Below are 12707 nucleotides of genomic sequence, written 5' to 3'. Positions count from 1 at the left end.
TCAAATCATGGTCTTTTCAGTCACCTGCGACGTACAGGAGCACAGGACAATGAATAAGGATGACAGAAGAAGAATGATGCCTTTGAGTGATGGTGATGGAGAGAGGACTAAATATCGCATGGGCTGCCAAAAGAACAAGCAGATACGTCTTGGAGAAAATGCAGCCAGAACGCACCTCGGAGGCAAAAATGGCAGAGCTTCATCTTTCACACTTTGAACAAGTAGCTTGGCAAGGCTGTTTTGTGGAGGGGGCACCTTGCTGGGAAAGATGGAGGGTTCGCAAAGGAGAAGAAGAAGACTTCCAACGAGATGGACATGATGACTTCAGCAATGGGATGATGAAGCTGGCACAAGAGAAGGCAGGGTCCAGGTTGGCTGTTCATAGGGTCCTGCTCAACCTAATAGCACCTAACAATTACAACAACAACTGCTGTTGAGTCAATTCTGACTCATGGGGAGCCTCATGAGGTCAATGAGACTATCAATCTTTGTGGGAAGAGATCTGCCTCTGAGTCTATAAATCTTTATGGGAAAGAGATCTGCCTATGTTTCTCCTGCAGAGTGGCTAGTCTTCAACTGTTGAGTTTTAGTAAGCAAACAAACATGTAGTCAAATTGTTGTTGTTAGGTTACATTGTTACTGTTGTTGTTGTTGTGCTCCTTCAAGTCAGAACTGATCCACAGCTGACTCTTCAGAGGGTTTTCAGAGGTCGTTAATTGCCTGGGACCAGAGTGTTCAACCTTTTTCCTGTAGAACAGCTTGTGGATTTGAACCACATACCTTTGGGATTGCAGTGCAGTTTCTTACAATTAGACTATCCACGCCATTGAGTCTACTATGATCCACTGCAACTGTATAAACAACGTGTCGGAGTCTACTATGATCCACTGCAACTGTATAAACAACGTGTCGGAACCTTTACCTATCTTGCAGTCTTCATCAGGAGTGATATTACAAAGTTGACATTTATTAAAGCTTATATTACATATAAAGTATATGAACCTCAAACTCCATTACTCTGATATAAGAAGAACTAGAATGAGCTTTATCTATTTGTACCACATTTAAAAATACTCCACAGTAAACATGCATAACTTTGGTTATTTTATTTTAAACTTAAATCTGGAGAAGGGCAAACAGCTGCAGGCTTTGAGAAGTTTAACACTCAAATAACAAAACTGCATCTCTCTGACAGCATGCTATCATGAATTCACAAATACAACACAATATGTCAAACAGTTATAAAATGTAAATGTTGACTTCAATTGGATTAAGTGAGTCACAAAATCTATATTAAGCCTCAAACAAATTGGAAGCAAACACCATGTGGCTTTCAGAAGACCTCCTAAAATTCAGCAACATAATTTTTAAATGTGGTATTAGCTGACTGTTAATCATGAGCACATACACCCACGTGAGATGTCCTCTGGGTAATTTATGAGACAACCTTACTTTGAGAGCAAATTATAGAAATCATCAAACAAACTATAACAACTTAAATTGGTGTGAAGAACCAGCAAATATAGATAATACAACAAAGAACACAATTTGGCCACCAGCAATTTTCTGGACTTGTACAATACACAAGGCTTTCTTATGAGATGGGCACACAGGACAGTGAAGAAGTTAGATGGATCAATGATCACCAGGGAGGTATGGACTACCAGTTATACAATCAGAGGTTTATGGAATGTAGTATATTCCTGGATGAATGGCAATGAAAATTTGAAAACTTACTCTTTGAATGTAGCGGCTATATTTTCACTCAGGGGTTAGAACTTAAGATCACCGTAAAACTCTAGAACATATATACATAACACTTGTTAATTGTATTGACTTGAGCTCAATTATCAATTGTATTGACTTGCTGTAGAAGGTCAAGGACTGCAGCCTTCAATATGAATTAAAGCAACAAGAAATTAAAACATCAAGAAAAGATTCTCACAACTGGGCCTACTGGCAGTATCATGATAGACAAAGAAGAGATTGAGACTGTTAACAGCTTCAGTTTGCTTAGCTCCACAATCAACACTCTTGGTACCAGCAGCCAGGAAATCAAAAGTTGATTGCATTGGCAAAGTCGGCTGTCAGGGACATCTCCAGAGTACTGAAGAGCAATGACATCAGTCTAGAGACTAAGGTAAATCTGATCCAAGCACAGTCTCCACAATTACTTGCTATGCATCAGAATGCTGGGCAATGACAAGGGATGATACAAGGAGAATTGATGCCTCTGAGCTGTGGTGCTGGAAAAAGAGTATTGAATATACAATGGACAGCTAGGAAAACAAATGGATTCATTCTGGAGAGGGTGAAACCAGGATGCTAACTGGAGACAAGGATTCTGAAGCTCCATCTCACATAGTTTGGGCATGTTGCCAGGAGGAACCAGTCCTTGGAGAGGGACATCATGCTTGGGAGGGTGGAGGGACAGCACAGGAGAGGAAGACTCTGGCTGAGACGGATTTATTCCGTGACTGGGATAGTGGGGGTAGGTGTATCAGAGACAATAAGGTTGGCTCGAGATAGAGTAGGGTTCAGAGATGTACACAGAGTCGTGATGAATTGCAAGCAACTCGACAGCATGTAACTACAACAACAACATATACTGAAGAAAGTACAAATGATATAACAACTCTTTTCATTATTATAGGTTCTCTCAGAACACAGTGAAAGGTAAAACTTAACAATTTAAAGATCACACTTAGGTTTGGAAGAGATGTCTACATTCATATTAGTAATAACCATAAATATATCCAAGGCAGTCACCTGTAGGATTTCCTGCCTCTAAAAACCTGCTAGAGGGTCAGCTAGGAGTCACTTCTGACTGGAGGGTACACAAGAGGAACAGAATTCTATCCCTGCCTATAGCAGAGCCACGAGGGGGAGAAAAAGCACACAAACTTCCCAACCAGGACCAGATATCCTGAGGGAATGAGTTACTTGGTCCTGAGCTTTGGGACCATAGTTTTAAGGACCTTCAGGGTTCACTGGCAGAAGACAGCCCACAGAGTCAATGGCGTACATCCTGCTTTGATGAGTAGCAACCAGGGTCTTCAAAGCTATGAGCAGCCATCTAAGGAGCAGCTATTAGTGTCTCAGGGTCCAGAACAAAGAAAAAGCAAGAAAAGCCAACAGAAACCTGAACTTCAACTTCCACGACCTTGAGAAGAGAACTTGATGGAGAGTAGCTACCCTCACTGACCACTCTAAAAGCAGTCACAGGAGAAAGTACTGGACAGAGTGGGGTAAAATGTGGAACAAAACTAAATAACATAAAAGCGGCTAGACTCACTGGCCCAATAAAGGGCAGTGAAACCCCAAGACTAGTTAGTTTTCAAACTTAAAGCACATCCTCAGGGCTCACCTTTCAACCAAACGACTGGCCTATAAGATTAACAATAACGCAAGAGAAAACATACCACCCTTAGACAGACCAACCATATAAGGTCCAAAGGGCAGAATTTGTTCCAGGATAAAGTCCAGAAGGTGGGTAGAGACAGGATAGAATGGTTAAAGGAAATGAGATTCCCAGGGAGGAAGTGGGAGGATATGGTTACATTTTGAGAACTGCAAGTAAAGTTACAAAACAAAAAATGTTGAAACAGTTGGATGGAAAACCTATTTGCTTTATAAACTTATACTCAAAATCACAACTTTAAAAAAAGCAATGTGCACCACGCAACTTATTTTCAAACCCCAAACCACTTTAAGTACCTAAAAATTTCAATGTGGTAGGGACAACAGGTATCTATATCTATTAGATTTGAAAGCACTTAGCATAAGCACTCTATGATGTGCACCAACAGAAATGCAGAGTGTTAAAATACTGGGAGACAATGCTCACAGTGGCATGATTCATGATTGTGTAATATTTTATGTTCTATATCCCTCAAAATATATTTTAGTATATCATACAATGAGATACCAAAACTCAATCACTGTCGAGTCAGAACCAACTTGGAGCTGATCCCCAGTGGGTTTTCAGAGGCTGTAAATCGCAGAAGAGACGGACCATCCTTCTCCCATGGAGCAGCTGGTAGATTTAAACCACTTGCCTACAGGCTGGCAGCACAAAAGAGCTGTAAAAACTAGTAAACTACAGACCCACAGCATGTTCTTGGTGATGTTTGCCATCGAGTGGGAACCGCTCCAGAGCTGACCCTCTAGCAGGCTTTCAAAGGCAATTAATCGCACAGAAGACTGCCCCTCTTTCTCCCATGAAGTATCTGGTGGATTTGAACTGTGTGCCTTCAGGACTGCAGTGCCGGTTCTTATCACTAGACTATTCACAGCAAGTTGTTGTTGTTGTTATTGCTAGGTGCCACTGGATGGGAACCATCCCAAAGCTGACCCTTTAGAAGGTTTTCAAAAGCAAGTAATCACACGGGCAGAGAATGCCCATCCTTCCTCCATGAAGCATCTGGAAGATTTGAAATGCATGCCTTTGTGATTACAATGCACCTTCTTACCACTAGACCACTCACAGCATGTTGTCATTGTTGTTGTCAGGTGCCATCGAGTTGAGTATGACTCATAATGATTCTATGAATAGCGAATCTGAGCCCTGTCCTATCCTGTGCCATCTTCACAATTCCTGCCACACCAGAGCCCATTGCAGCAGTGATTGCGTCAGTCTACCTGGCCGAGGATCTTCCTCTCCTCCAAGGACCCTCCACCTTTGCAAGTATCATGTCCTTCTCCAAGGAATAGCCCCTCCTAGCAACATGGCTGAGCTAAGTCAACCGAAGCCCCATCGTTTTTGCCTCCAAAGAGCACTCCAGCTGCACCCTCTTTAATACATATTTGTTTGCTCTCTTGGCCGTCCATGGAATGTTCAGTGCTCTTCTCCAACACCACAGCTCAAAGGCATAAATTCTTTTTCTATCATCCTTATTCATTGTGCAGCTTTCAGATGCATAGCAAGTGATAAGAAAGAAATCTCACAGCTTGAATCAGAACACATTAGGTCTCAAACTGATGATCTAATTGCTGTGAGACTCACAGCATGTTGTTGTTGTTGTTGTTGTGTGCTGTCGAGTCACCTGCAACTCATAGCAACCCTATGTACAACGGCCTTAAACCCTGCTCTATCCTGTGCCAATCTTATTGTCTCCGACACACCTACCTGCATTACCCCAGTCACAGAATCAATCCATCTCATCGAGGATCTTCCTACACTGTCCCTCCACCTTCCCAAGCATCATGTCCCTCTCCAAGGATTGGTCCCTCCCTGCAACATGTCCAAAGTACGTCAGACGAAGCTTCAGAATCCTTGCCTCCAAGGAGCAGCCTGGTTTAACCCTCTCCAGGACAAACCTGTTCATACTCTTAACAGTCCATGGTATATTCAATACTCTTCTCAAACACCACAGTTCAAAGGCATCAATTCTCCTATCATCCCTAGTCATTGTCCAGCTCTCTGACATATAGCAGAGACAATGGCCTAGATCAGGAGCATCTTAGTTTCCAGACTGACATCATTGCTCTTCAGTATTTTGGAGAGGTCTCTGACAGCAGACTTTCCCAACACAAATTGTCTTTTCATTTCCTGGCTGATGGTGCCAAGAGTGTTGATTGGAGAGCCAAGCAAACTAAAACTATTTACAATCTCAGTCTCTTCACCATCTATCACGATGCTGCCATTCGGCCTAGTCATAAGAATCTTTGTTTTCTTGATGTTGAGTTTCAATCCTTATTGAAGGCTACAATCCTTGACCTTCTGCAGCAAGTGCTTCAGGTCTTCCTCAGTTTCAGCAAGCAGGGTTGTGTCATCTGCATAACACAGATTGGTGATGAGTCTTCCTCCAATCCTGATGCCAAATTTCTCTTCATAGAGTCCAGCCTCCCAGATAATCTGTTCTGCATATAGATTGAAAGGTATGGAGATAGAACACATCCCTGGCATACACTCTTTCCCAATGCAGTGTTTCCTTGTTCTGTTCTGACGACTGCCTCCTGGTCCAAGTATAGGTTTTGTATAAACACAATCAAGTGTCGTTGGAGTCCCATTCTTCTTAGAGTCAGTCACAGTTCGTTGTGGTCACACAAACATTTTTGTATAGTCAATGAAACACAGATAGACATTACTCTGGTGCTCCCTACTTTCAGCCAAGATCCAGGTAACATTAGCTAGAATATCCCTAGTACCACGGCCTCTTCTAAACCCAACCTGCACTTCTGGCATTTCTCTGTTGATGTGCTGTTCCAGTTGTTTTTGGATAATCTTCAGCAGAATCTTGCTTGCATGTGATATCAGTAATATTGTTTGATAAGTTTCCACACTCTGTTGAATCACCTTTCTCTAGAAAGGGAAGAAATACAGATCTCTTTCAATCAGTCTGCCAGGTAGTTGTCCTCCAAATTTCTTGGCACAACTTGTTGAGCACATCAAGTGCAGCATATGTTTGCTGAAATACATCAATTGGTATACCATCAATTCCTGGGGGCTTGTTTTTTACCAATTCTTTAAGAGCAGCTTAAATATCACATCATCACCACAGGCTCTCGCTCATATGTTGTTTCAAGAAATTCTTCTGTGTCTACCAATTCTTTATGTACAATGACTCTGTATACTCTTTTCATCTTCTTCTAATGCTTCCTGGATCATTTAATATTCTGCCCAAAGCATCCTTAAGTATTGCAACTTGAGGCTTGAATAGCACCCATAAATATCACGATCATATTGACTGGCCAAGGTCAAGTACAAAAGAACAAAGGCAAACTCTGCAACTTAAAGTTTTCCCCCCCTCAGATCAAGAGAGTGAAGGAATTAGGAAAGATCCAGTGGGGACCTGAAGAGGTGGGGTAATGATGGGCATGGATCAATGGTGATTAATTTCATAAAACACAACGTATGGGAATGATACTGTGAAACCTAGTGTCAATGGAGGAATGCATGAAACACAATGTTTATAAATGAAACATAGTGTATATGACTTTTATATGTAAATCTATATAGATTTTTTTTTTAAAAGAGCACATGCAATATACTTCTTTTTATACAAAAAGCTCAAAACAGGCAGAATTCATCAATAAAGTTAAAAGTCAAAAACATGGTTACTCTTAAAAAGAAGCGTTAGGATACGTTAGATGGCTTAGTGGAAACAGTTTTGCTGCCAGACAAGAAAGGAGTTAGTGATAAAAGAGGAGGCACCTTGGGTGCTGACAGTGTCTATTTCCAGACCTTGGTGATAGTTACCCTGCTACATTCACCTCATGGTAATTCATTGAGCTATCCACAGACATTATGAATTTTTTAGTGTACTTTACAGCTAATGTCTTCAAAATAATAAAAACTTTCAGCAGGGTCTCACATCAACGACAAGTGATACTCTTAAAATTTTTTAAGAGAACTAGAACATCATGTAGTTCATTATAAAGGACCTCAAAGCTCCAATTTTAAAACGTGTGTTCAGTTGCTATTTATAGTATGTAAATCACACAGTGGCAGTGATTTCTTGTTGTATGTATGTTGCTGTCTCATGTGGCCTGGAGTCACTTGTGACTCATAGTGACCCTATGTATGAACGCTCTGCACCCTGTTCTATCTTGAGCCAATTTCACTGTTCTGACACACCTACCTCCATTATTCCACTCACTGAGTCTACCCATCTCATCCAGGATCTTCCTCTCTTGTGCTGTCCCTTCTCCCTTCCACACATGATGTCCTTCTCCAAAGACTAATACCTCCTGGCAAGATGCCCAAAGTATGTGAAAGGGAGCTTCAAAATCCTTGCCTCCAAAGAGTATCCTAGTTTCACCCTCTCCAAGAAAGACCTATTTGTTCTCTTATAAGTCCATGGTATGTCCAAGACTCCTTTCCAACACGCAACTCAAAGACACCAATTCTTCTTCTATCATCCTTAGTCATTGTCCAGTTCTTTTATACATAGCAAGTAATTACAAAGACTGTGGCCTGAATCAGGTACACCTTAGTCTCTGGACTGGTATTTTGCTCTTCAGTACTCTGGAGATGTCCCAGAGAGCAGATTTTTCCAATGCAATTTGCCTTTTGATTTCCCCGCTGCTGGTACCAAGTGTGTTGACTGTGGATCCAAGCAAGATGGAAGTCACCGACAGTTTCAATCTTTTCTCCATCTATCATGATGGTACCATCAGTCCAGTGGTGAGACTTTTTGCTTTCTCAACACCAAGATGCAATATTGAAGGTTGCAGTCTTTGGTTTTCTGTGGCAAGTGTTTCAAGCCCTCTTACTTTCAGCAAGCAAGGTTGTGTCATCTGCATGCTGAAGATTATAGATGAGTCCGCCGCCAGTCCTGATGGTACATTCTTCTTCTTAGAGTCTGGCTTTTCGAATAATTTACTCAGCATACATATTGAATAGATATGGAGAAAGGATACATCGCTGACACAAGCCTTTGTTAATTTTAAACCATGTAGTGTTCCCTTGCTCTGTTCTCTTTTCTACTTTATCGTAAGACTGGCAGTATATCTACGCTTTCCTTCTCGGAGGTTTTTCACAAGGTAATCAGTGACAAAACACGAGAAGTGTTTCTATGTAATCAGGTCCTTATTCATGTTGGAAATTGGAACATTTTATTGCAAAAAGTTGATAGCTTTGAAATTAGACCCAATCCATCTCCTAGCATATGTGGTCACTAAATTCAAGCTCTAATGCGATTTCTATATACCTGTGTAAGGAAATGTAAACACGGCAACTGGGGAAAAATGATGTGCTCTCACTAGAAAAATCTCAAGATGAACAGAATATGTTAAGAAAAAAAATTCTGCTAACTTTCTTTTCCTTTAGAAAATAAAAGCCAGTATAGAAAATGAGTGAATACTCACTGCTCCTGAACTTGGCAAATGTGCAACAGTTTAGTGACACTTTTTGTTGGTAATTTGATGATGCCAATTAAAGTGACACAAATCCACTTTATTTTTCACCTTACCCTCATCACCAAAACCAAACCCACTGCTTTTGAGTCACTTTTGCCTTCAAAACAACCCTCCATCAGGTCCCCAAGGCTCTAGATCAGAGCCAACTCTCTTTCTCCCTTGAAATAGTTAGTAGATTTGAACCAATGACTTTTCAATTAGCAACAACAGTACTTGATCCACTACGCCGCCAGTGCTCCTTCACTTCTTTCAGGGGTAAAGATACAATTTAAAAAAAAAAAAAAAAAGTAAAGATAACTGAATAATGAATCAAGGAACTGAAATTTGAAAAAATAAAATGTGGCATTCTGGGATATTTTCAAATAGTATCCTGCCACGTAAAGTTAAAGTCGGAAGGAGATCCTGGCAGCAATTATGATTATACACTCAGGTGAGATGACGTGGCAATACTCAGTGGGGAGTGGAACAACCACTACAGAAACAGGCTGTTTTCAAACATCATTTAACAAAACTATAGCAGGAGAATCACTGAAGCAGTGAAGTAGTAACAATCATTTGGAAAAAATCATTTTAAACCTTTCAAACAGTCATTTTAAAATAAACTTCAAAAATTAAAACAAGTGGGAATTCTATCTCTAATATGCCACCAATGTGATATTTCAATCTTAAGAATCTACAAGTTTTAATGATCTAAAATATAAGAGGAGTAGGAATAGTGTTGTAGACGAGGTAGCCTGCACCGCTCAGAAAGGCAAAGCTCGCCCAACGTCACTGTGACTGAGGCCAGCCCGGCCACCCTCTCCACGGCCTGCACAGCAAAGAAAACTTTTCGTAAATGAAGAATTCCTACCACTTCTTGTCTCTGGAAATTGAGTCTTTCAGTCAGTTCTTCCAAAGCCCTTTTTGTTTCAGCATCCGACCTAGACAAACCAGAAAATATTTTAAATTGGATATTTGGTACAACATGTAGAGTTAGTAAAATCCATGGCATTTTAAATAGGTTTTACATAATCCTCAGCCGCATAAATATTCTCTATGGAGGCAAACATGTGCAACACCTGGCGGGCTTGGTAAAACACGGATGGCCTAAGCCCCACCTGCAAAATTTCAGATACTGGATGGGGTCCAAGAGCGTGTATTCCTACAAATCCCTTGGTGTTGCTTCGGCTCTGGTATTGCTATGCTGAGGACTGCTTTTGAGAACCAATGCATTACTACACCACCACCCTCAGAAGACAAACATGCAATAGTAGCTTCCACCTTAGAGGAAAAATGGATGAAGGGGAGAGCCAAGCCCTTGATCCCTCATCTTCTCTGTAGCAAGTTATTGCCCAATCACAGCACAGTGTGCTCTGCGAACGCTGCCCTAACAACTTATCTCTTCCTGCTTTTCTCCATCTAATTATTTGATAATCAATACTATACAAAGAATCCTAGCACATGCCTTTCTCTCTTACAGTTCCCAACTTTTTATTACACTCCTCACAGGCAACTTGGCTCAATCATTTCCATCTTATCACTTGGCTGATTATCTCAGTTGTTCTCAACTTTGCACATAGCTAGTCACCCTGCTTAGCTCACTCACGCTGCTCAGGAGTTTTAAATAAACGAATTACTCTTTTTTAGCCCCTCTATTGCCTATGTGTGCAATGTTACATATGAAGTCCCTTGCCATTAAGTCACCTCTGACCCACAGCTACTCTACAGGACTGCTCTCGGGGTCCCCAAGGCTGTGAGTGGTCAAAGGGAACAGACCAGACCAGGGAGCTGCTGGTTGACTCTCAAGGTCACTCATTAGTCTGCAGCTGAGTGCTTCCACTTGGCGCTGTGAGTGTACAATCTTGAGTTTGGCAACTGTAGTCAAACAGTTTTTGTTTACATTCTAATGCACATTCAGACAACTTAGAATAAAGGTAATAGCTATCCTGTGCTTTGGATTTTTTTCTAGTTTCTCGGGCCATCCAAAGTCACTGAGTTGGTTCTGACCCACAATGGCCCTGAAGGACTAAGTGCAACTGCCCAATGGTTTTCTGAAGTTGTAAATGTAAATGGAACAAACCATGCCATCCTTCTCCCTTGGCAGGCTGGTGGGCTCAGCCAACAGTCCAGCACTTAACCCACTGTGACACTGGAGCCCCTCCTCTGGCCTTGTAAGGTCCTTATTTATCACATCAATACCTTCCTCCTGCTTCCTTCGGAATCATCTTTCAAAAAGAATCCATTCCATTCTTATTTAGTGTGGAATTCTCGAAGGCCACTTAATTATTACTTTCTGCTCTATGTTATAATGAAAGCTAACTCGTGCGGGTATGAGCTGTCACTCTGAAGCTCATTTTCAGTGAATCCCTGGAATGCTTTTACTTTTTTTTCTTTTTTAAACTTACGTCTTCCTCTTCTCTGGTTACAAATGCCCTTAGGTCATTTTATCTGACAGAAATCATTCTAAAAAGCAGATGCTCTGAGTCTTTAACTACCTGAAAGTGTCTTCATTTTTACTCCTTGTCTACCTTTTGTGGTTATATCAGTTCCTGGACTTCCCACTTCTCAGTAACGATTGCTCTCAGGCCAGCTTCTCTTCCTTATAGAGAATCCAAACCAAAACAGATGCATTCCAGGGGATTCCACTCTATGTTACAGAGCAGAGCTGCGGTCCACAGGGTTTGCAAGGGATGACTTTCCAGAAGTAAACAGCCAGCCCTTTCTTCCAAGGTACCACTGGGCATACTCCAACCACCTACCTAGGGTGAGCGACTGAATGCATTAATCATGTGTGCAGCTGTTGAATGCATTAATCCAGGGGCTGTACCTTTGGTGTGTTTTGACTATATGCCCTGGAGCAGAGTGTAACCCAGAACAGCTCTAATGGGCTTCCTAGGCAGGAATCTTCCCCACAGCAGCCCACCAGGTACTTTACAGACTATTAATATTGGAACTCCTGGCATCAGTCCTAACCTAGAGATTCTCCAGGCCCATGCTTTCAAACACTAGTTCTATATACTAACAGCCCTTCAGTGCAGAGCTCTAAGCCTTTTCTTGTGAGTTCCAGAGTAAACATCTATTTGTGTCCTTTACAAGCTGCCTGGGTATATCTGTACATATTTGCAAATCTCAAATTCTATTTCATGAATGATCACTTCTGTTTGTTCAGTTTCTTATTGCTAAAACACTAACTATATACTGTTTTTGTTGATGTGCCTTTGGTTCGATTATCTTTTCATTTTTCTCTAATTGCTTAATTTTTTTACATTTTCACATGAAAATTAATTTTTTCCATTTTATATTAGTTTACCATCAGTCTATGGCATTTCTATAGTCTATGTCAGTGTGTCAATTGGTATACCATCTATTCCTGGAGCCTTATTTTTGGCCATGTCCTTCAAAGCAGCCTGAACTTCAAGCAGCATGAACTTCTTCTTTCATCACCATAGGCTCTTGCTCATATGTTGTTTCATGAAATTCTTCTGTGTCTTCCAATTCTTTTCGATACAGTGACTCAATATATTCCTTCCATCTTCTTTTAATACTTCCGGGATCATTTAACGTTCTGCCGAAAGCATCCTTGATTATAGCAACTCGAGGTTTGAATTTGTTCTTCAGTTCCTTGAGCTTAAGATATGCTGAGCGCGTTCGGCCCTTTTGATTTTCCGACTCCAACTCCTTGCACATTTCATTGTAATATTTTGCTTTGTCATCCCGTGCTGCCTTTTGAAATCTTCTATTCAACTCTTTAGTATCTTGAATTCTTCCCTGTGCTTTGGCTTCTCTGCGCTCCAGTGCAATTTTCAGAGCTGGCAAAAAATAAGGCTCCAGGAATGGATGGTATACCAATTGACATATTTCAGTTA

At 41.1% G+C, this 12707-nt stretch overlaps 1 protein-coding gene across 1 annotated transcript in view; it reads right to left on the bottom strand.

Annotated features, from left to right (window-relative positions):
- The window catches only part of CEP128 (centrosomal protein 128kDa), a 597902-nt gene that overhangs the window by 547698 nt on the left and 37497 nt on the right, over positions 1–12707 (bottom strand). Inside the window, exon 6 of the mRNA XM_006884767.1 lies at positions 9713–9782. Coding sequence (XP_006884829.1) covers positions 9713–9782 — 70 coding nt within the window. The remainder of the gene's footprint in view (positions 1–9712; positions 9783–12707) is intronic.

Source organism: Elephantulus edwardii, unplaced genomic scaffold (assembly GCF_000299155.1).
Source record: "Elephantulus edwardii isolate Elephantulus edwardi_28Jun2011 unplaced genomic scaffold, EleEdw1.0 scaffold00037, whole genome shotgun sequence".
NCBI lineage: Eukaryota > Metazoa > Chordata > Mammalia > Macroscelidea > Macroscelididae > Elephantulus > Elephantulus edwardii.
Note: the sequence above shows the minus strand (reverse complement) of the source record. Positions and strands in the feature narration are given on the sequence as shown.